At 43.5% G+C, this 21,697-nt stretch overlaps 1 protein-coding gene across 1 annotated transcript in view; it reads left to right on the top strand.

The window, feature by feature from the left end:
* Positions 1–21,697, top strand: part of FRMPD4 (FERM and PDZ domain containing 4) — a 326,800-nt gene that overhangs the window by 203,175 nt on the left and 101,928 nt on the right. The window contains exon 2 of the mRNA XM_084841758.1: positions 14,886–15,002. Coding sequence (XP_084697884.1) covers positions 14,886–15,002 — 117 coding nt within the window. The remainder of the gene's footprint in view (positions 1–14,885; positions 15,003–21,697) is intronic.

Genomic DNA, 21,697 nt, shown 5'->3' with positions numbered 1-21,697 from the left:
GGATTTTGAACTTTGAGATGGTTGATTCTCTTTTTTCTGTTGTTAAAGTTAGGAGAAAGGAGATAATGTCTGTGAACTCAATGTATGATATACAACTAAGACAAGAACTAGAGAATATTAATAATAATAAGCATCTGTTGTGTAAAGGGAGCCAAAGGTAGATATCTTACAATCTTAAGATATATTTTAGCATATGTGTATTGTTGTTGTGTTTCTGTTGTTGTTGTGTTTTGTTTTCCTTTTAAAAAATCAAACAAACAAACACAAATGAAAGTGCAGGTGGCCTGGGAGGCTGCAGAGCACTGGAAAGATGTGTAACAGAGAGAGAAAACACTCACGGCACCCTCGGCCACCTCGCACTGATTAGGTAAGCTCAAAAATACCACCAAAAGAAATTCAAAATTCTGCCTCAGAAAATTGGAAGCTTCAACACAGTTAATGCTGTTGCCACCTACAGAAACAGTGCAATAAACCAAAAACCCCTAGGAAAAAAGAAAGTACCTGTGCTACGACCCCTGCCAATAGTGCGCCCTATCTGTGAGAAACTGTTGGAGAATTTCTCCTCCCCAACAGAAATTTAGTGATCCCCTTCATTGATCACTGCCTTGTTGTGGCGAAGGGGCTTGCGTAACTCAATGAAGCCATAAGCTATGCCGTGCAGGGCCACCCAAGCCAGACAGGTCATGGTGGAGAGTTCTGACAAAATGTGGTCTACTGGAGAAGAAAATGGCAACCCACTCCAGTATTCTTGCCAAGAAAAGCCCATGGAATGTATCACAAGGCTAAAAGATATGACGCTGGAAGATGAGCCCCTCAGGTCGGAAGGTGTCCAATATACTACTGGGGAAGAGCAGAGGGAATTTCCAAGTAGCGCCAGAAAGAGTGAAGCAGCTGGGACAAAGCCGAAAGGACACTCAGCTGTGGATGTGTCTGGTGGTGAAAAGAAAATCCGATGCTGTAAAGAACAATATTGTTTAGGAACCTGGAATGTAAGATTAATGAATCAAGGTAAGCTGGAGGTGGTCAAACATGAGATGGCAAGATTGAACATCGACATCTTGGGAATCAGCGAACTAAAATGGACAAGCATAGGCGAATTTAATTCAGGTGACCATTATATCTACTACTGTGGGCAAGAATCCCTTAGAAGAAATGGAGTAGCACTCATAGTCAATAAAAAGGTGGGGAAAGCGCTACCGGGGTACAATCTCAAAAATGGTAGAATGATCTCAGTATAAATCCAAGGTAAACCATTCAACATCACAGTAATTCAAGTCTATGCCCCAACCACTGAGGCCGAAGAAGCTGAGGTTGATCGGTTCTGTGAAGACCTACAACACCTTCTAGAACTAACACCAAAAAAAGATGTCCTCTTCATCATAGGGGATTGGAATGTTAGAGTAGGAAGTCCAGAAATCACCAAGATAACAGGCAAGCATGGCCTTGGTGTACAAAATGAAGCAGGACAAAGGCTAATAGAGTTTTGCCAAGAGAACACGCTGATCATAGCAAACACTCTTTTCCAACAGCACATGAGGCGACTCTACACATCACCAGATGGTCAATACTGAAATCAGATTGATTATGTACTTTGCAGCCAAAGATGCAGAAGCTCTATACAGTCAGTCAAAACAAGACCTGGAGCTGACTGTGGCTCAGATCATGAGCTTCTTGTTGCAAAGTTTCGGCTTAAATTGAAGAACTTAGGGGAAATCACTAATCCATTCAGGTATGACCTAAATCATATCTCTTATGAATATACAGTGGAGGTGAGGAATAGATTTCAGGGATTAGACCTGATAGACAGAGTGCCTGAGGAAGTATGGACGGAGGTCCGTAGCATTGTTCAGAAGGCAGCAACTCAATCCATCCCAAAGAAAAAGAAATGCAAGAAAGCAAAGTGGCTGTCTGAGGAGGCTTTACAAGTAGCTGAGGAAAGAAGGGACGGGAAAAGCAAGGGAGAAAGGGGAAGATATATCCAACTGAATGCAGAGTTCCAGAGAATAGCAAGGAGAGACAAGAAGGCCTTCTTAAATGAACAATGCAAAGAAATCGAGGAAAACGGTAGAATGGGAAAGACTAGAGATTTTTTCAAGAAAATTGGAGATCTCAAGGGAACGTTTTGTGCAAAGACGGGCATGATAAAGGACAAAGAAGGCAGCGACCTAACAGAAACAGATGAGATTAAGAAGAGGTGGCAAGAATACACAGAAGAACTATACAGGAAAGATCTGAATGTCCCTGATAGCCATGATAGTGTGGTCACTGAACTTGAGCTGGACATCTTCGAGAGTGAAGTCAAGTGGGCCTTAGGAAGCATTACTAACAACAAAGCTAGCGGAGATGACAGTATTGCAGCTGAGCTATTTAAAATCCTAAAAGATGATGCTGTTAAAGTGCTGCACTCAATATGCCAACACATTTGGAACACTCAACAGTGGCCACAAGACTGGAAAAGTTCAGTTTACATTCCAGTCCCAAACAAGGGCAACGCCAAAGAGTATTCAAACTACCGCACAATTGTGCTCATTTCACATGCCAGCAAGGTTATGCTCAAAATCCTACAAGCTAGGCTTCAGCAGTATGTGAACCGAGAACTACCGAAAGTACAAGCTGGGTTTCGAAGAGGCAGAGGAACTAGAGATCAAATCGCCAACATTTGCTGGATCATGGAGAAAGCAAGAGAATTCCAGAAAAACATCTATTTCTGCTGCATTGACTACGCTAAAGCCTTTGATTGTGTGGATCACAACAAACTGTGGCAAATTCTGAAAGAGATGGGAGTACCAGACCACCTTACCTGTCTCCTGAGAAACCTGTACAAGGGCCAAGAAGCAACAGTAAGAACCAGACATGGAACAACGGATTGGTTCAAAACTGGGAAAGGAGTACGACAAGGCTGCATATTGTCACCCTGCTTATTTAACTTATATGCAGAGTACATCATGAGAAACACCAGGTTGGATAAATCACAGGTCAGAATTAAGATTGCCAGGAGAATTATCAACAACCTCAGATACGCAGACGATACCACCCTAATGGTGGAAAGCGAAGAAGTTCTAAAGAGCCTCTTGTTGAGGGTGAAAGTGGAGAGTGCAAAAGCTGGTTTGAAATTCAACATTAAAAAAACGAAGATCATGGCATCTGGCCCCATCACTTCCTGGCATATAGAAGGGGAAGAAATGGAATCAGTGACAGATTTCATTTTCTTGGGCTCCAAGATCATTGCAGACGGTGACTGTAGCCATGAAATTAAAAGATGCTTGCTCCTTTGGAGGAAAGCTATGGCAAATGTAGACAGCATAGTAAGAAGCAGAGACATCACCATGCCAACAAAGGTCCGCATAATCAAAGCTATGGTTTTCCCAGTAGTAATGTATGGTTGTGAGAGCTGGACTATAAGGAAGGCTGAGCGCCGAAGAATTGATGTTTTTGAACTGTGGTGCTGAAGAAGACTCTTACGAGTCTCCTGGACTGCAAGGAGGTCAAATCAGTCAATCCTAAAGGAAATCAACCCTGACTGCTCATTGGAAAGACAGATCCTGAAGCTGAAGCTCAAATATTTTGGCAACCTAATGTGAAGAGAAAACTCTCTGGAAAAGACCCTGATGCTGGGAAAGTTTGAAGGCAAAAGGAGAAGAGGGCGGCAGAGGATGAGATGGCTAGATAGCATCACCGATGCAATGAATATGAACTTGAGCATACTCTGGGAGAGAGCGGAGGACAGGAAGGTCTGACGTGCTATGGTCCATGGGGTCATGAAGAGTCAGACACAACTTAATGACTGAACAACAACAACAGAAATTTGGTGAAATTGTTCCCCCAATTTCTCTGCCTACAAATAGGCTGGAGAATTTGAGAGGCCATTTGCGCCCACCTCTAGCCATGATAGCTGACTGGAACTAGTTGCTGTGGGGAGGAGCACGTAATGACAGCTCTTCATGCCCTGCCTGTAGGCTTCCCATAAGCTCCTGACTGGCCACCACTGGACTGGATGGATCCCTGGTCTGACAAGGTTCTTTTTACGTGTTTATGAGACATGCATACTTGGACAAATGTGCAGGGACAGAGCCTGGTTACTAAGGTTTGTCATGGAAGTCACATAGTCCTTCCTACCAAATTGTGCCCTTGGTATTTTCATAAAAACAAAACATTTGATTTAGAGAGGTTTTCTCCATTGTCATGGAACTGAAGACACAAAGCCATAAACAGAAGCATTCTAGTCATGGATTTTCATTGAAATTGATAGGATTAATAGGTCCCTGTTACAGTACCATCATGACTAGCTTCCTAGCATGCAGGTGCCTTGTTTTTCCTCCTAAGGCTTTGACATATACGTTTTCAATGGAAATCAATCTTTTGTTCCTCAGGGGAGATCTCTAAATGCTGAGGGACAAACAAAGTCTGCTAAAATGTGAGGAACTCTGAAGTACAGCACTTTGCACCCTGCTGTGTATGATGCTGGATTGAACACTGCAAATGTTGTCATGCTGCTTGTTGTTCTTTCTTTACAAAGTGAGTTGTGTGTCCACGTTAAAGCCATCTATATTTGAAACAAAGTTCTAGTACTTTATGCTAAGCAAGAAGGGGAGGGGAAAACCTTTTAAATTTTGTCGTTATTCCTCTGCAATATAGTTTTCATTCTATCTCTTATTTCTTCCTCCATGCAGAAACGCTTGTGACAGCATCTGCAATAACTACTTCTCTCATAGGTTTGAACGGCTGAATTACTTCATGTTTTATATGTCTGTAAATATCAAAGGCTTGACCAAACCTGAAGATTACAATGAGAGAATATAACACACCAAAGGTTGAAATCTCTGTGTTTTTGATTGGCACAATGATATATTCAAACTTTTCTGTCTTTGCCCCTTTCTCTGCCTTGCCTCTTTGCATCTCACAGAGCTGTTTCATTTTCTTCTTTTGCTTTTAATACCGGTATTTTTTGTTACTAAGTACCCTTAATTTTCAATTTGCTTTCTGAGTACAGTGTGTAGTAAAACGGCTGGGGTATTTTTATATCAGATGGGTCATAAACTCCTTCACCACAAGTTATAGCTGCTTAGGCTACCATTCTAAACATGTGTAGTCCCCTTGGACACCGTTAAATTTGCTTTTGAATAAATATGGATAGGATTGTGGTATTATATTATCTGGCTTACCAAGGGTGTGAATTTTAGGTTCAGAAATGGGAGTTCTTGGCTACTCTGCTTTACCATCATGGCCAAAATAAAGGGGTGTGATACACTGTCACAAACAGTGTCCAATGAACTGATTCCCAGTGGCAAAGCACCGTCCACCTTTGACCCAAAAGGTTAACACGCACGCATGCACACATTCAAGAGGAATGATCTATGAGCTGTGGGCTGAAGTAAGCTTGTGACAATGCTGTCATGACAATCGTGATATTATAAAAACCAGAATTGATACTTGCAGCTAATTTACCTCATAAAAGTGCCAGATTCCACTACTACAGATAGCTAGAAAAACCAGCACTAGCTTAAAGATCTGAGAAGAGTAGATTTTTATGTACTACTATGATCTGTAGTGAGCCACTTTGGAAGGGGTAACCTTGAAAGGCAACTTATAAATAATAAGTAGTGGGCTAAATTAGGCTGTAGACAAGTAGGCAGTGTACTAAAACCTCCCAATCCTGCAAAGGTTTTGGAAGAATTGTTTAGCTGGACAGTTCCTTGATTATCCACATGGCCCTAAAACATGCCCTGAAGACAAAAAAAAACACAACCCTGTTAACATCATCATTATATAGAAAATTCCAAGACAGCCTTAAGTGAGGGCAAGATAACTCCTTGGAGAAAACAGCCAGTCCTGCAGGATTGTGTTTTAGCTGATTGGCTTGATCTCACAAATATATTTAGCTTCTGACCATTAGGCCCACTTTGAATAAAATATGCTAGGACTCCCCCCCCCCCCAGTCTGGAAACACCTATAATCATCCAGTTGTAACCTTCCCAGATTTTCCCACTGCCTCTTCCATCTTTTTTCTTACTGCAAAAAATCCACGAAGGAGGAAAATATCAGAATACCAGCACAATCCCTGTGCAGGGTTGGATAGGAAGATGCAGGACTGAGGCACAGGGGGAGAAACTGTCCCTGAAGAAGGAGGTGGATTATGTTTTAGGGATGTCTATCTTTTGTCTATTGCTTGGCTTGCATTTCTGGTTGCAGAGCCATTTCATAGGTTTGAACCTATTCTACATGGCAGGGCCTCTAAAGAGCTTTTGCCTCCTTTCCTGGGATTTGCCTCTTTTTGCTTGTTTTTCCTCCTAAACTGTTTCTTTTTAAAAAATGTAAATGAAATTTTTTGTGTGTCATCTAAAATCAGCTGCCTCTCTGTGTATGGTTCATAGCAACCCCTTCATTAACTGCTTCCTGAACCTTTGTTCTCTACTGGAACCAACAAGTTGTCCTAGCCACTTTCACACTGCAATTAGTTGCTTAATTTGTGAATGTTACTATGCCATTTTCTTTCATTTAAAAAAAAATGTATACTTTTATACAATTTGATCTAAGGAAATAAAAATATTGGAAGAAAAATTAGAAATGGGGCTGCTCAATGCCCTGAGTGTGAGGGAGGAGCACCGAGGCTTTCTGTTAAAATACAATTTTCAGAAGCAACTAACAACCAGGGAAAATGAAGCTGGCAACTTTTCTAGCATTGTGAAACTGATTGCTTGGGTTGTGAAACTGACTAGATAAATTATCCCATAAAATCTAAATGTGAAATTGGCTAGACTAGAAATACTGAACCCAAGGCTGATTATTGTGAACCTGCAGACCCCAAGCCAAGACGATTTAGAGTCACCTTCCCCTGAGCCCAATTCACCCAAGGAGCCCAGCACCTCCTGCTGCACAATGCCTGTCCAACAATTCAGGGAGCATCCCAGCAATAAGCCAGTGAGAGAAGAAGTGTTCACCTTCAGGTTAGGGATTTGTGCACTCAGAGCTACTGGGGAAACTGGGAGAGCCTAAGTAAAACAGTCCATGAGAACAGAAAAGAAACATCTCTGTGAGCCAACAAGCCATCCAACACACTTTTCTGGATCTCAGTGAGGAGGGAAAGGAGAGCAAGTCTGATGGAAGTCTACAGGATCCCTCTCCCTGATGTCCAAGTAAGGAGCCATGCCCAGGCAGAAGCCTAGTGACTCTGCAGGAGAGTTGTCTCCACTCTGGTTGTTTTGGGATGAGAAGGCAGAGCCCGGGGAAGAGAATGGAAGGGGGAAGCCAGCAACTGAAGGTAGAAATAGGGACACTAGAGGAGGAGCTGATCACTACTGCTGCTTGTCTATCCCCTGAGGAACCAGCTGCCCTTAACAAGGAAGAACCTTCTAACCTGCCTTCTATAGCAGCTGGTGTTTGCCTCTCCCAGCAAAAGACTATTATTGTTTTCTTCTGGGGCCTTGGCCTGAACAAGCTGGGTTGGGCTGTTTTTCAACTTGGACTTCCTGAGAACTGAAGATGTTGTCTAGCATGACCCAGAAACTATACCTGGACAGTGGGGCAGGAAACAAAGAGAAGAGCTTTGTAGAAGGGGGAATACCATCCCTCTAGGTAAAATGGAGAATATTAAATTGCCTACATATTACTTTCAACTCACGGTCTCTCCCTTGAGGGGCCTGCCCAGGGGGAAACATGGATCCAACTAACCCCAACCATCCCAATTTCACTTTTATTTCAAATATTTCATGTCATAATTTTAAAAAAAGACTTAGAGTACTGTCAAGGAAGAGGCCTCACAGGGCCAAAGAAGTGGTGGGAAAGAGCTAATTTTACTTTGCATAGTTTTAGATTGTGTTTTAGTGTTTTAGGATAGGAGGGGGGGGGATCCTGCAAGAGGATTTACAAGTCAGGCAACCTGAAAGGAGGAAGAATTGAGGGCCATGCCAGGATCAAAGGTGCCAGGACAAAGGCCTTATCAGGAACTCAAGGTCGTAAACCAGCTTGACCTGCCAAGGGGCCAGCACAGCTGGAGAGATGTGAAAAATCCAACTCATCCTCCCTGAGGGAAGGGCGGGAGATGAAAGAGCTAAAAGCTGGGTAAGGAATAGGATAAGAAGTAGGGATGGACGAAAGGGACTTACCTTGTCCCGCAGCTTGCTTCGCGGTGGGGGGGAGGTGCTTCAGTTCTCCCCCCGAAGTTCAGGCGAGGGGGGAGGCGCCTCGCCTCGCCCAGCCGAAATTCAGGCCAGGGAGGGGAGGCGCCCCATCCCTCGTCGGCGAAATTCAGGCCGGGGAGGAGCGCCCCATCTCCCCGGCCGAGAAAAAAAAAGTAAAGAAAACACACACACACACACACGTGATAGGCTACGTGATGATTTGCGTAGCCTATCACGGCTAGATTTCCAAAGTCAGCCGTGATAGGCTACGTAAATCGTCATGTAGCCTATCACGGTGACTTTGGGGGGGGGGAAGCGCGTACGCAAATTTCCGTTTCTTATTTTGGCACATCTAGTCTACATAAAGATTTACGTAGGCTACAGCGAAAATAAGGGCAACGCAAATAGCGTTCCCTTATTTTCGCCGTAGTCTACGTAAATCTTTACGTAGACTACCCCTGTCCAAATAAGGAACGCAAATGGTGGCGCCCATGGGGCACCGCCATTTGGGTACGTGCTTTTTTTTTTCCAAAGTCACCCGTGATAGGCTACGTGATGATTTACGTAGCCTATCATGGCTGACTTTGGAAATCTAGCCGTGATAGGCTACGTAAATCGTCACGTAGCCTATCACGGGTGTGTGTTTTTTTTTTACTGTACTTTTTATTTTGTAATGGCGGCGGCAGCAGCCACCCCCGCCTCCACCGAACCGCCGCCGAACCGCCACCGGGACCCACCGCCGAGAGGGCCATTCACCGAAGGTAAGTCCCATCCCGGGGAAGGGGCGGGGGGCCGACGGAGAATTTCCCCAACACTTTCGGGGGCCCGAATGCGTCGGCACTCAGCCTCCCGAAGATTCGTGGAGAAATTCTCCGCCATCCCTAATAAGAAGAGACAAGCAACCATCCTTCTTTGTCCTTGGTTTCTATCTGGTCCAGGTGGAAGGTGTTGGAACACTTTGCATTAACAAAGGATTCTACTCAGAGGTCTGTGACTAGGGTTATGTAGTCTTTTATTGTTTTAGTCTGTGTTGGGTTCCCAAATGGGGAACTGGTACCTGTGGGAATTATAAATTGTATTTTTGCCTTGTTTCTCTTCCCTCACCCCTTATTTGTAAATAAATATCTACCTCAAACTATTGCTGCTATTTCTTTCCTGGGTCAGTGCTAAATTCAGTGGCTACTGTCTCCTCCACCAAGTGGGGAGGAGGTTGGGGAGTCCTCTTGGGTCTGGCAGGGCCAGCTTAGAGAGGTGGTGGCAGGGGACCAGAGGGGGCTACTAGAGCCTGGAGGTCCCACCTTCCTTTACAAGTGCATCATTTTAAATTGGGAAAAATGCAGGTCCTCTAGATCACACAAGAGGGTTAAAGAAGAATTGGTTGTTGTTTATTCGGTCAGTCACTTCCGACTCTTCGTGACTTCATGGATCAGCCCACGCCAGAGCTTCCTGTCGGCCATCGCCACCCCCAGCTCCCCCAAGGTCGAGTCCATCACCTCCAGAATATCATCCATCCATCTTGCCCTTGGTAAGCCCCTCTTCCTTTGGCCTTCCACTTTCTCTAGCATCAGCGTCTTCTCCAGGGTATCCTGTCTTCTCATTATGTGGCCAAAGTACTTCAGTTTTGCCTTTAATATCCTTCCCTCAAGTGAGCAGTCTGGCTTTATTTCCTGGAGTATGGACTGGTTGGATCTTCTGGCAGTCCAAGGCACTCTCAGAATTTTCCTCCAACACCACAGTTCAAAAGCATCTATCTTCCTTCGCTCAGCCTTCCTTATGGTCCAGCTCTCGCAGAGATAGGTTACTATGGGGAATACCATTGGTTTAACTATGCGGACCTTTGTTGTCAGTGTGATGTCTCTGCTCTTAACTATTTTATCAAGATTTGTCATTGCTGTCCTCCCAAGAAGTAACCATATTCTGATTTCCTGGCTGAAGTCAGCGTCTGCAGTAATCTTTGCGCCTAGAAAAACAAAGTCTGTCACTGCCTCCACGTTTTCTCCCTCTATTTGCCAGTTATCATTGTTCTCTACTGCAGGCATTAGCTATTAGTTGATCTTCTCCCAAGCATTTCAGTAAGGCATTTTTGCTGCATACATGCTTCCTACCCAATCCTGTCTCTCCCTCTTTTCCACCCACCTAAAAAAACAAGTAGCAATGGTAAGAACAGACCATGGAACAACGGACTGGTTTAAGATTGGGAAAGGAGTACAGCGGGGTTGTATACTCTCACCCTACCTATTCAACCTGAACGCAGAACACATCATGCAATGTGCTGGACTTGATGAAGCCAAGGCTGGAGTTCAAATCGCTGGAAGAAACATTAACAATCTCAGATATGCAGATGATACCACTTTGATGGCTGAAAGCAAGGAGGAGCTGAGGAACCTCATGACAAAGGTGAAAGAAGAAAGTGCAAAAGCTGGGTTGCAGTTCAACCTCAAAAAAACCAAGATGATGGCAACCAGCTTGACTGATAACTGGCAAATAGAGGGAGAAAACGTGGAGGCAGTGACGGACTTTGTCTTTCTAGGTGCAAAGATTACTGCAGATGCTGACTGCAGCCAGGAAATCAGAGGACATTTACTTCTTGGGAGGACAGCAATGACAAATCTTGATAAAATAGTGAAGAGCAGAGACATCACACTGACAACAAAGGTCCGCATAGTTAAAGCAATGGTATTCCCCGTAGTAACCTATGGCTGCAAGAGCTGGACCATAAGGAAGGCTGAGCGAAGGAAGATAGATGCTTTTGAACTGTGGTGCTGGAGGAAAATTCTGAGAGTGCCTTGGACTGCAAGAAGATCAAACCAGTCCATCCTCCAGGAAATAAAGCCAGACTGCTCACTTGAGGGAAGGATATTAAAGGCAAAACTGAAGTACTTTGGCCACATAATGAGAAGACAGGATACCCTGGAGAAGATGCTGATGCTAGGGAAAGTGGAAGGCCAAAGGAAGAGGGGCTGACCAAGGGCAAGATGGATGGATGATATTCTGGAGGTGACGGACTCGACCTTGGGGGAGCTGGGGGTGGCGATGGCTGACAGGAAGCTCTGGTGTGGGCTGGTCCATGAGGTCATGAAGAGTCGGAAGTGACTGACCAAATAAACAACAACAAAAACACAACTGTCCTTTTCTTTCAAAAGAATTGAAACACAGTAATTATGTAAGGACAGTGACTACTAATAGCACTGTGACCTTTTCACTCTGTGGACTCTCCCAGACCTTAGCTTCTCTAGTGATAGGAATGTCAAAAACAAGGAGTATCTTGAAAAGAGTCCCTTTCGATTAGGACCAGTCAAGATAGGTATGAGCTCAGCCCTCATATGTATTGTGTATGTGGGGCAGACTACTTCAGTATGGCTACAATTTGCAAAGGCAATACCGGGGGAACAGGCATATGGAAACTGGAACAGTACAAGTATCCATAGAACACCATCCTCCCTCTTGCTAGAAACATGAATAGAGAGATGGGAATAGAGAGAAAAGCATGTGGCATCTTCTCTTGAGGGAGGGGAGTCGATTTGGCCTGAAGATGGCTAGTTTCTAGTTTAAGGCATTTTAGTATGTCAGATTTTAAAAATTCTTCTTGTTGTTGTTATTATTGAATAGACTCATAGAGTCATAGGGTTGGAGGGGGCCTACAAAGCCATTGAGTCCAACCCCTTGCTCAGTGCAGGAAGACTGATTCCCAGGTAGTCTCCCATCCAAGTACTAACCAGGGCTGACCCTACTTAGCTTCCAAGATCAGATGAGATCAGGCACATCCAGCCCTTTGCTCATATAATAATAAAGGTAAAAGACTATTATTCAACTGTAAAACCTGACAGCTTCCTATGTGTTCCATGTGCACAGAATCCCAGAACTAAAAATAGCATTGCATAGGATCCATGCTGCATTTGTTACATCTCAACTAAATTTAAGAATTGCTACTCTATGGGGGCATGTGTCAATACCATAAACTAGAAAGACTGAGTTTTGGACTGACTTATGCATATGTCTAGATTTTTAGAAATGTGTACATTTTCCTGGGCATATCCAGACATAACAAAGGTTCTGGATTCCCCCCCCCCCAAAAAAAGACATTTCATGGTTGCTATTTGTTTTGTTTGTAAGCATCTAAAGTAGCTAAATGCTGGAGAAAGGTAAAATTATAAGGCCCAGTCAATGAGATTACAATTTAATAACATTAAACAGATAGAAGAAAATAATATGAAGATAAAATAGGTAAAAAAGGTAAAGGTGTCCACAGCCAGTCGTGTCCAACTCGAGGGGGTGGAGCTCATCTCCATTTCTAAGCCGAAGAGCTAGCGCTGTCCGAAGACGCTTCCGTGGTCATGTGACCGGCATGGCTGAACACTGAGGTGCACGGAACACTGTTACCTTTCCTGCCAAAGCGGTACCTATTTATCTACTTGCAATTTCTTGCTTTTGAACTGCTAGGTTGGCAGGAGCTGGGACTGAAGACGGGAGCTCAGTTCATCACATGGCACTCAGGTCTCGAACTGCTGTCCTGCCGACCTTCCAGTCTGTAGTTCCGCATCTTAACCACTAAGCCACCGTGGCCCTCTCCTCTAAAATAGGAGGACACCACAAACTTTGGGACAAAGTTATCAAGTATAACCTAACTGAAATAACTGAGTTTTTAAATTATACACACACACACACACAACATACACACACATACACCCCAATATAATATAAGTTGTATATAAAACAATCAGTGCACAATTAGAGGTAGCGGCCAAGAATGAGCTGTGTTGGGACTTGAGACTGAAGATATGAAGCAGTAGCTTTATCTATGAAATATGCCCTATACTTGTGACAGTGCCACCTTATGTGATAAAGCATCCTTAAAATGGAGAGCTGGATGGGGAATAGCAGGTGTGCACTGACCATCGTGCTGTGGGTGTACATCCATAGACGTGCATAGATTCGGGGGGGGGGGGGGCGAGAGAGAAACAGGTGTCTTTTGTGGCTCTGGGGATTCCTGCCCACAGTGCATTGAATCACGTCCCATGGATTTAATGTAGGTTGTTAACATATACTAAGCCTCCTATGGTATTACTTGAGTAATGTTACTGCTTTGTTTAGTTTGAGGTTCATAAGAGCATTCTAAACATTAGCGTATAATATGAAAAATTGTTGTACGCATCCTGTAGCATCCCAGTACTGCACTGTGGTGTTCAAAGGGTTGTTTTTAAAAGCAATTACAACATAGTCCTGTTACTGTTTGTATTTAGCAAGGGAAAATACAAAGCAAATGCCTGTAAAGTAACTAATAATGATGAATGTGAAGAATGGAGACAAATATATTTGTTGTTGTTGTTGAGTCATTAAGTCATGTCTGACCTTCGTGACCCCATGGACCATAGCACGCCAGGCCTTCCTGTCCTCTGCTCTCTCCCAGAGTGTGCTCAAGTTCACATTCATTGCATCGGTGATGCTATCTAGCCATCTCATCCTCTGCCGACCCCTTCTCCTTTTGCCTTCAATCTTTCTCAGCATCAGGGTCTTTTCCAGTGACTTTTCTCCTCTCATTAGGTGGCCAGATATTTGAGCTTCAGCTTCAGTATCTGTCCTTCCAATGAGCACTCAGGGTTGATTTCCTTTAGGACTGACTGATTTGACCTCCTTGCAGTCCAGGGGACTCGTAAGAGTCTTCTCCAGCACCACAGTCCGAAAGGCTCAGCTCTCACAGCCATACGTTGCTACTGGGAAAACCATAGCTTTGATTATACGAACCTTTGTCGGCAAGGTGATGTCTCTGCTTCTTACTATGCTGTCTAGGTTTGCCATAGCTTTCCTCCCAAGGAGCAAGCGTCTTTCAATAATTTGTGTCAATGTTCTTTTAGCTCAGTAAATTATGTATCTCTCTGCTTTTTTTCTCCAATGAGCACATTCAGATTAAATTGACAGTGCAGTTTACATTTTGCCAAATCTTTTTGAGCAGTTCCCTAGAAATGGGTCAATACCAGTGTCACCTTGCAAAAACAAAATAAACAAAATGGCTGTTCTGTGGAATTCTGTGCATATGATGGGTGTGGACTGAGCTAACATGATGAATCTCTTCATTAATTATTCATCAATTTATTCTTCAGGAAGTGGTCTAAAATGACTAATACTTGGAAAGCATAAGGACATTGAGTAAGACATAGACTAGGGAAGAAGCTAGGTAGCTACTGACGTCTTTACATCTCTGCAAACCAAATTTAGGGCTATTTGTCATGATATGGCTACAACGTAAAGGGGCTTCACACAACCTCCTTGAAAGTGCATGTGAGGAGGTTGCAGGGTTGCATCAGCTAGCCCTGCTTCCAATGACAATGCATGTGCCAGCCATGGCAGTCGTGTGTACAACCCTGCATATAAGGGGGACTCCTGAGCCAATCAGGGGAGATGTACATTGATACGTGTGTGTATGACTCCTCATATCCACCAAATATTCAATGTGGGTGTGTTGGTGGTGGACTGGGGGTTTAAAAGACTTCTTGAAACTTGAATTCCTAAGTTCACAGGTGAAAAGCTGGTTGAAGTATTCAGTTTAATCTACCCAAAGCAGGAAATATGGCTAGAATTGAAAATCAAGGCACCTGATTATTATACAATCAAGTGCATTTTTAATGTGCATATTCTAGAGTGTATTAAGGTTACTGTTGGTTTGTGTACAAAATGCTGGGTTGGTTCACAAAATCTATTATTGTATTGAATTGATGACGCTCATTTTATTATACTAATGAGTTTCCTTTCTTTCTTTTCTTTTCTTTTTAGCCACAGGACCAAATCTTCAGGCTGGCCTCCTCCTTCAGGAACCTGGACCTTGAACCAGGGATCTTCCTATGGATGGGAGATGACGGCAAACAGAGATGGGAGAGACTATTTCATCAAGTAGGTTGTCTAGCTATGTGATGAGTTATGTAAAGAGACTGCGGTGTAGAGTTCAAACCCAAACATAAATGTGTGCTGGTTTCAAGTTTGTTCACCAATACGCTTAAGCCACTGGGGCAAAGGTGGTATATACATTTGTTTGTAAACCCTTTGAGATGAAAGATAATTGGCAAATTTAAAAATAAATATGTAAACATTACAGATAAGATGCTAGAGTAATTCCAGTAATATCGCTACTATAGTTTTCGACTTTTCTGGTTTTCTCTCTATAGCCTATCTAACACATGCAATTCACATAGTGCTACTATTATTTCCTGCCATAGTAATAAGAAAGAGGATAGCCTTTATTTGCAGTGGCTTTCCCCCCTGAAGCAGCTCCAGCCTCCATTAAAGAATAACATAAAGGTCTTTGGCTGTTCTCCTAAAGATTAACCATAGTTTATCATGACAAGTCTGAGCCTAGCCTGCCCCCAGGTTCACACACTCCCCCCCCTGCCCTTCCAGCACAGCTGCAATTTTTATAAAATGTGGCTTGTTCCCCCCTTCTGACAAACTGTGGTTAATCTTAACTATGGTTTCTTTGAAACAAACCAACTCCAAAGCATGTTTGATGAGGCTGGCTTGTTTCAACAAACCATAGATAAGATTATCCACAATTTAGGGTTTGGAGAACATGCCAAACTATGGTTAATCTCAAACTGAAGCAGATGCTTATTAACTCCTCTTCGTGACTGTGCCAGAGGAGGAGAGAGGAAGGATGAGCTTGTGAACCCAGGGGGAGGATAGGCTCATTCCTGTCATGATAAACCATGGTTTATCATGAAGGCTGAATGCAGCCAGTGTCTGTTCAGAGGTGTGGTGAGGTTAGAATGCAGGCTTCCAATGCAGGGGTCAGACTGGTCTGAAGCTTTCAGTAGGAAATGTGGTCAAAATGGCTTGACGTTCAGATTATTCTTTACTATTTCCTATAGAACACAAAATCCACTAACTCCAAAAGATCTGTCTAAAAGAAAACAATTTCCAGGTTTGTAACTGTGCTAGTCTGTTGCATCAGAAACAACTACCAGTCTTGTGACAGTTTAAAGATTAAAAAAATTATTCTGGCATACGCTTTTGTGGACACTTACACGCCATCAGACAAAAATGTATGCCAGAATAAATGTGTTCCTAAGGTGCCACAAGACTCTTTGTTGTTTTTAAAAGAAAACAGTTGTGTTCTTGTGTAAAGTTTTAAGCCGTTGGCCTAGTTGGAATTTGTGTATTTTGCAACAGCCGTGTAAGACTGTCATGTGGTGGTGACTGTCCGTATACAATTAATGTTAACCTAGAATGTATTTATTCATATATTACCATGGGAAGCTCAAAGGTAATTGTAATGGAAGCTTTTTTCACTTCTTTCCATCAATGTATGATGTAGAGGTGCTCGTCAGGATAGAATGCTCTTTGTTTTTTCTTCAGTGGCAACAGCCACCATGATCATCAGCAGGCACACCTCTGAGGGGAAAGAGAATGTTTGGAAACTCAGCTCTCCTTGTCCGTCTGCATCCATTCTCACCAAAATTACATTACCACTTTTCTTCCTATGCCCTTCATGCTGGTTATTTGTTCCTGAATATCCCTGAATGGCTTCAAACAAGCTATAGGCTTGGTGAATGCCTTGTTGTATACAAAGGATGTGTAAGGCTGCAAGTTTTGTTGTCCCTTATTATGTGCTTGAACGCTCCTCATTCTCAAAGAAGTGTCTCTGATTTGAAAGTCTGGGGGTATAGAGGTATTGGCTGAAATACAGTAAATTGCTTAAGGGCATTTTTTCTGCAGCACCAAGGCTGAATATAAACAGATCTCCACTCCAAGCATAACGCTAAAAGAAAAAAGAAAGCCTAAACAGAGTGAATAGTTGGATGGAAAATACAAAGGGAGAAATATGAGTTGCATCATCTCCTTTTCAAGGCTTCTGGCCCTGCTCTTCGTCTGACCAATCAGGTTGATCAAAAGCCAAAGTATGCTGTGTCTTAATCCTAAAATCTCAACTGTTCCACGGTTAAGGCTCAGGCTCCTAATCCCCTGGGAGTGAGCTCTTAGTCCTGGGGCAAGATGAACAGAAAGATCAGGATACATCAACATCAAATATCAAAGCATTCCAAGCATACTGGGCAGTGAAGAGCCAGGTCTCTGTCTCCAGTACCCCCTTCCCCCCATTTAAAAAAACAGAAACAAAAGTGTAATGGCAGCAGGGTTGTTGTTTTGGTAAGGATGAGGGAGACATGTCATTTGCCTTTAGCTTTACAGTTGAAGAGTGAAGTGTGCTATGGATCTTAATAATTCAATTCAATTAGTAATTATTATTATGGGTTGGCTTCAAAGATCCCATGAATGGATTTCTGCTTATGGAAATAGTGCTACCAGGAAGGAAGGACAGTTTCACTAATTTTCCTGCTTCCCTCCTGCAGTTCTCCAAAACCTGCTCTGCAGAGTTGGGGGTTCTTACAGAATACCATAGGAGGTGACATGAAGAAGAGCTGGAGGGAAGAGAGTGAATGAATGAAAATTGCCTCGCCTCCACTGTTCATTAGTGGGAGCCTGTAGTGCAGGGGTGGGCAAATTGTGGCCCTCCAGATGTTTGGCCCTCAACTCCCATCAGCCCTAACTAGCATAGCCGATGGTGAGGGGTGATGGCAGTCGAGGCCAAAGCATCTGGAGGGCCACATGTTGCCCACCCCTGCTCTAGTGGATCAAAAGCTCTGGCTTTGAGTGGGAGGACCCCTGGAAAAGCACCAGTCGCTTGTTATCAGTATTGTTAGTTCATGTTAGCACCATGCCAAATTTTTGTGTATGTTTACTTTTGACCATCTGTTGGGGAGAGGGATGAAAAGCAACCGCAACTGAAAATTGTGGGAAGCGGTGAGAATTTTGGAGAAATTTCTCTGGGTGCAAGGCTTCAGTGCTCACCTTACTGTAAGGAGGTGGCCAAGGGGTTCATGTGCACTTTCTTTTACCACTTTTTGTCCAGTTCTGTCCTCTCTGGCTGCTCGAGCTCTCTGAAAGGCCCCCTAGACGACTTGACCAGGACTTTCTCCCTTGGGGCTTTCCAGTGCTGCTGAGTGCCTGAAAGCTGAGTGGGGAGTTGTTGTTGTTGTCGTTGTTAAAAGGACTTAGCAACAACAAAACAAAACAAAAAATGCCCTGCTCAGCTTTCAGGCACTCAGCAGGCAGCTGTGCTGGAAAGCCTCAAGGGAGCCGAAGTCCTCTAGGGGGCCTTTCAGAAAGCTCAAGCAGCCAGAGAGGACAGAAGTGGACAAAAAGTGTAAAAGAAAGAGCACACATGAACCCCTCAGCCACCTCCTTACAGCAAGGTGACAAATAACAGTAAGACCCTCCTTACAGTACGGTCTCCAAAATTCTCAACATCCCTGCGAAAGAGGCAGAAAAACAACTGCCTCTTTTGCAGGGAAACAAAGAGGTTGTAAAAGGGCAGGTGGGGTTTCAGCACAGCACTAGTTCATATGAATCTGAAAGGGGTGAAATTCCCTAGCATTGCCACCTGCCGCCTGTGGAAGTGTGGCCAAAAGCTTTCGCATTAGCCATTATAATTCTCAGACACAGCAGCCATGTGTTGCTTCCTCAATTCTCTGCACTCAAATGCCCAGTGATGGGGTTTAGTTTCACAGTATAGCCCAAAGGACCGATTTGTAATAAGGTAGTGCATTTGTTATAATGGCTTCCTTTACCTCTTTAGTTGTTTCTGAAAGTTGTGTTCCCTTGAGCATCTTGAAGGAACCCTTAAGCATCTTGAAGATCCAAGCCTCATCTGAATGAGTTTAGTTTTTCTTTATTGCAAATGAATCTTTCATAGCTGCTTCCTTGTGGCTCCAAGAGCGCCAAACCCCATCATTTATATTATTAATGACATGTCACCGGCAGGTTCTGCTCCCTAACAGCTAATAACACCAGCAGTATTCAACGCTGAGGTTCACAAACATACTCATCAGTTTATGCTTCAAAATCAATAATGAACAAATGTGAAGGTCATCTCTGACTCCCATTTACTCATAGTTTCCAGCATTGCGCCTGCTTGTTGTTTCATACCAGCTTTTCCCAATGTAGTGCCCTCCAGATGTGTTGGACTACAACTCTCATCATTCCCAGTTAACATTGTCATTGGTACCATTGGGGGTGTAGTACCAGGTTGTGGAAGCCTGTTTCAAATGTTCTATGGGTGTATACATCTGTCCTTTTTCCTAGTATCCATTGAAAGGGTTGGGGCAGGGTGGGGGTTGCTGCTTTGGGGATTGTTCATAGAGTCAGGGGTTCCTTCAGTTGCTAATTAAGGATTGTGATCCTGAATCAACAACTATCCCTGAGACCTGTTTACAAAGACAGGGAAGGCTAGGAGTTTTTGTCCACTACATTGTCGGGTTTTTTGAGGAACAGATGATGCCCAGCATGTTTTCCCTTGCAGATACTTCCATGAAGTCTGAATTGTAAAGAGAATGCATGGTCAGGGATTCCCACAATTGCTAATTAAGGATTGTAATCCTGAACCAACAGATATCCCTGAGGCCCGTTTACATAGGCAGGGAATGCTAAGGTTTTTTATCCTCTACTTTTTGGAGGAATCGTTTTTTGAGAAACAGATGACATCTGGCATGTTATTTGGAGTGAGCGTGTTTTCCTTGCAGATACTTCCATAAAGTCTGGATTGTAAAGAAAATGCATGGTCAATAAGACATGAATGTTCTGTTTAGTCATTCTTTTGGAATAATTCAATGTATTTTCAATGCCATTTAGAGATTGCTAAAGTGTTCATGTCCAAGTGAATCTTTAACAATTTGCAGACTACAAAAAAATTAAACAAAAGCCACAAGGATGCTTTTGAAGGTGTCTTTGACTTGTCGGGATCAGGGCAAAATGCCATATTAAAAAATCTGGAAACTTTCCATCTCATGTTATGGCAGATTCCTCATATCAGTTCAAGCAATATCTTTCAGTGGATATTGGCATGCCATTGTTAATCATCAACTGATACAGATGCGTGAACATAATTTGACAGTGAATATGGAGACTTACAACACTTAGGGCACCATCCTATGGGGATAAGCAGCTGCCTCCAAACTTGGAGGTGACTGCCTATCCAATGCAGGGGAGGAGAAACACAGAGGGGATCATTCCCTCTGTGCTTCTCCTGCCCTGCATTTGCGGATAGACAGCTGATTTTGGCTGTCTAGCCGCGGGAAGGCAGAGCGGGGGAGGAGGCTGCTGGACGACACATAGGATGTGTTGTACCGGCATTTCCACCTTCCCCACCCCGGAATGCCCCCCAAAATGCCCCATTTTGGCCACTCCACACTCCTCTTCTGAGCGCAGAGCACAGAAGCAGAGAAAGTCAGTTCTCTAGGAACTGGCCTATCCTATAGCCATCTAGCCATTGACTAGCGGACATAGGATTGCTCCCTTGTTGTTGTTGTTGTTGTTCAGTCGTTCAGTCGTGTCCGACTCTTCGTGACCCCATGGACCATAGCATGCCAGGCCTTCCTATCCTGCGCTCTCTTCCGGAGCGTGCTCAAGTTCATATTCATTGCATATTGCTCCCTTAAATGATATTAAAGAAATAGGAGTGTAACACAGAAAACATGAACATAGAAGATCCTAGTAAATGAAGCTGAAGATATAAACTTCCTGTTGTCTTTGTGCTGAATGGGTCCTAGTTGCCTTAGTAGTTTTGAAATGGATTGGGATTGGAGTAAAGTATGTTCTGAAACCACCTAGGGCAGCCAGCTGATCTGCTGAACAAATATGGTGTTGCCTATGCTAAGGCTTCTATAGGCCAGTGCTGCAGCTCTTCATTGAGTTACGATTGATTTGCTTGCAGAGTCAGAGTCAGCAGAAAGCAATTTGCTCTCTGACTGCATTTGAGCAAGTTATGTTGATCCACTCAAGCATTTGAGGGTGCCTTTCAAAAAGCAGTTCTGTGCTTGTGAAGTCATTATATATATGGAGGGTTTCGGAAGTGTTTTCCCACCCATTTCTCTTTAAGAAAAGGAAATTTAGCTGTAGTTGCAGCCAGTTGAACTAAAAATGTGATTTAGGTAAAGATCCTCCCCATATTGTTCAATGTACTGCTAGAACTCTGATCTCAGGTCTGCCATTGATATACTTCATGGCTTTGATAGCCAATTATTACTTGTGGTTGCCTCCAACGCCTCCCCCATACTAAATTTATTTAATTTAACAAAAATTATTAGCAGTATTTATATACCGCTTCTCATTTGAACCAAATCCTGAAGCAGTTTACAAAGGAATAAACAAAGAAAGAAACAAAAACTATACACACACATGCATGCACACAAAATAATATCATTAGGCTGGTGCAAAGGTGGCTCACGGCTGGGGAAAAGCCAAAGCAAACAAGTATGTTTTCAGTAAACACCTAAAACATGCCCGTGTTTAGGCCTGACACACCTCAGAGGGGAGATAATTCCACAGGGCAGGCGCCAAAGGAGAGAGGGACAGTTTCCGTGTTGTTGCCAAACAAAAAATATGTTGGCCATGGCAAGGAAGACAACAGGGCCTCCCCTGAAGATCGTAGTAGCCTGGAGGCTGGTATAGAGGAAGATGTCCATTGAGGTAACCTGATCCTCAGTTGTATAGGGCTTTGTATACTAATGCCAACGCCTTAAACCTAGCTCGGTAGCAGA

This window comes from Heloderma suspectum, chromosome 3 (genome assembly GCF_057233095.1).
Source record: "Heloderma suspectum isolate Gila_16-S chromosome 3, 16-S_ref, whole genome shotgun sequence".
NCBI lineage: Eukaryota > Metazoa > Chordata > Lepidosauria > Squamata > Helodermatidae > Heloderma > Heloderma suspectum.
The sequence above is the reverse complement of the archived record's forward strand: the minus strand, read 5'-3'. Positions and strand labels throughout refer to the sequence as shown.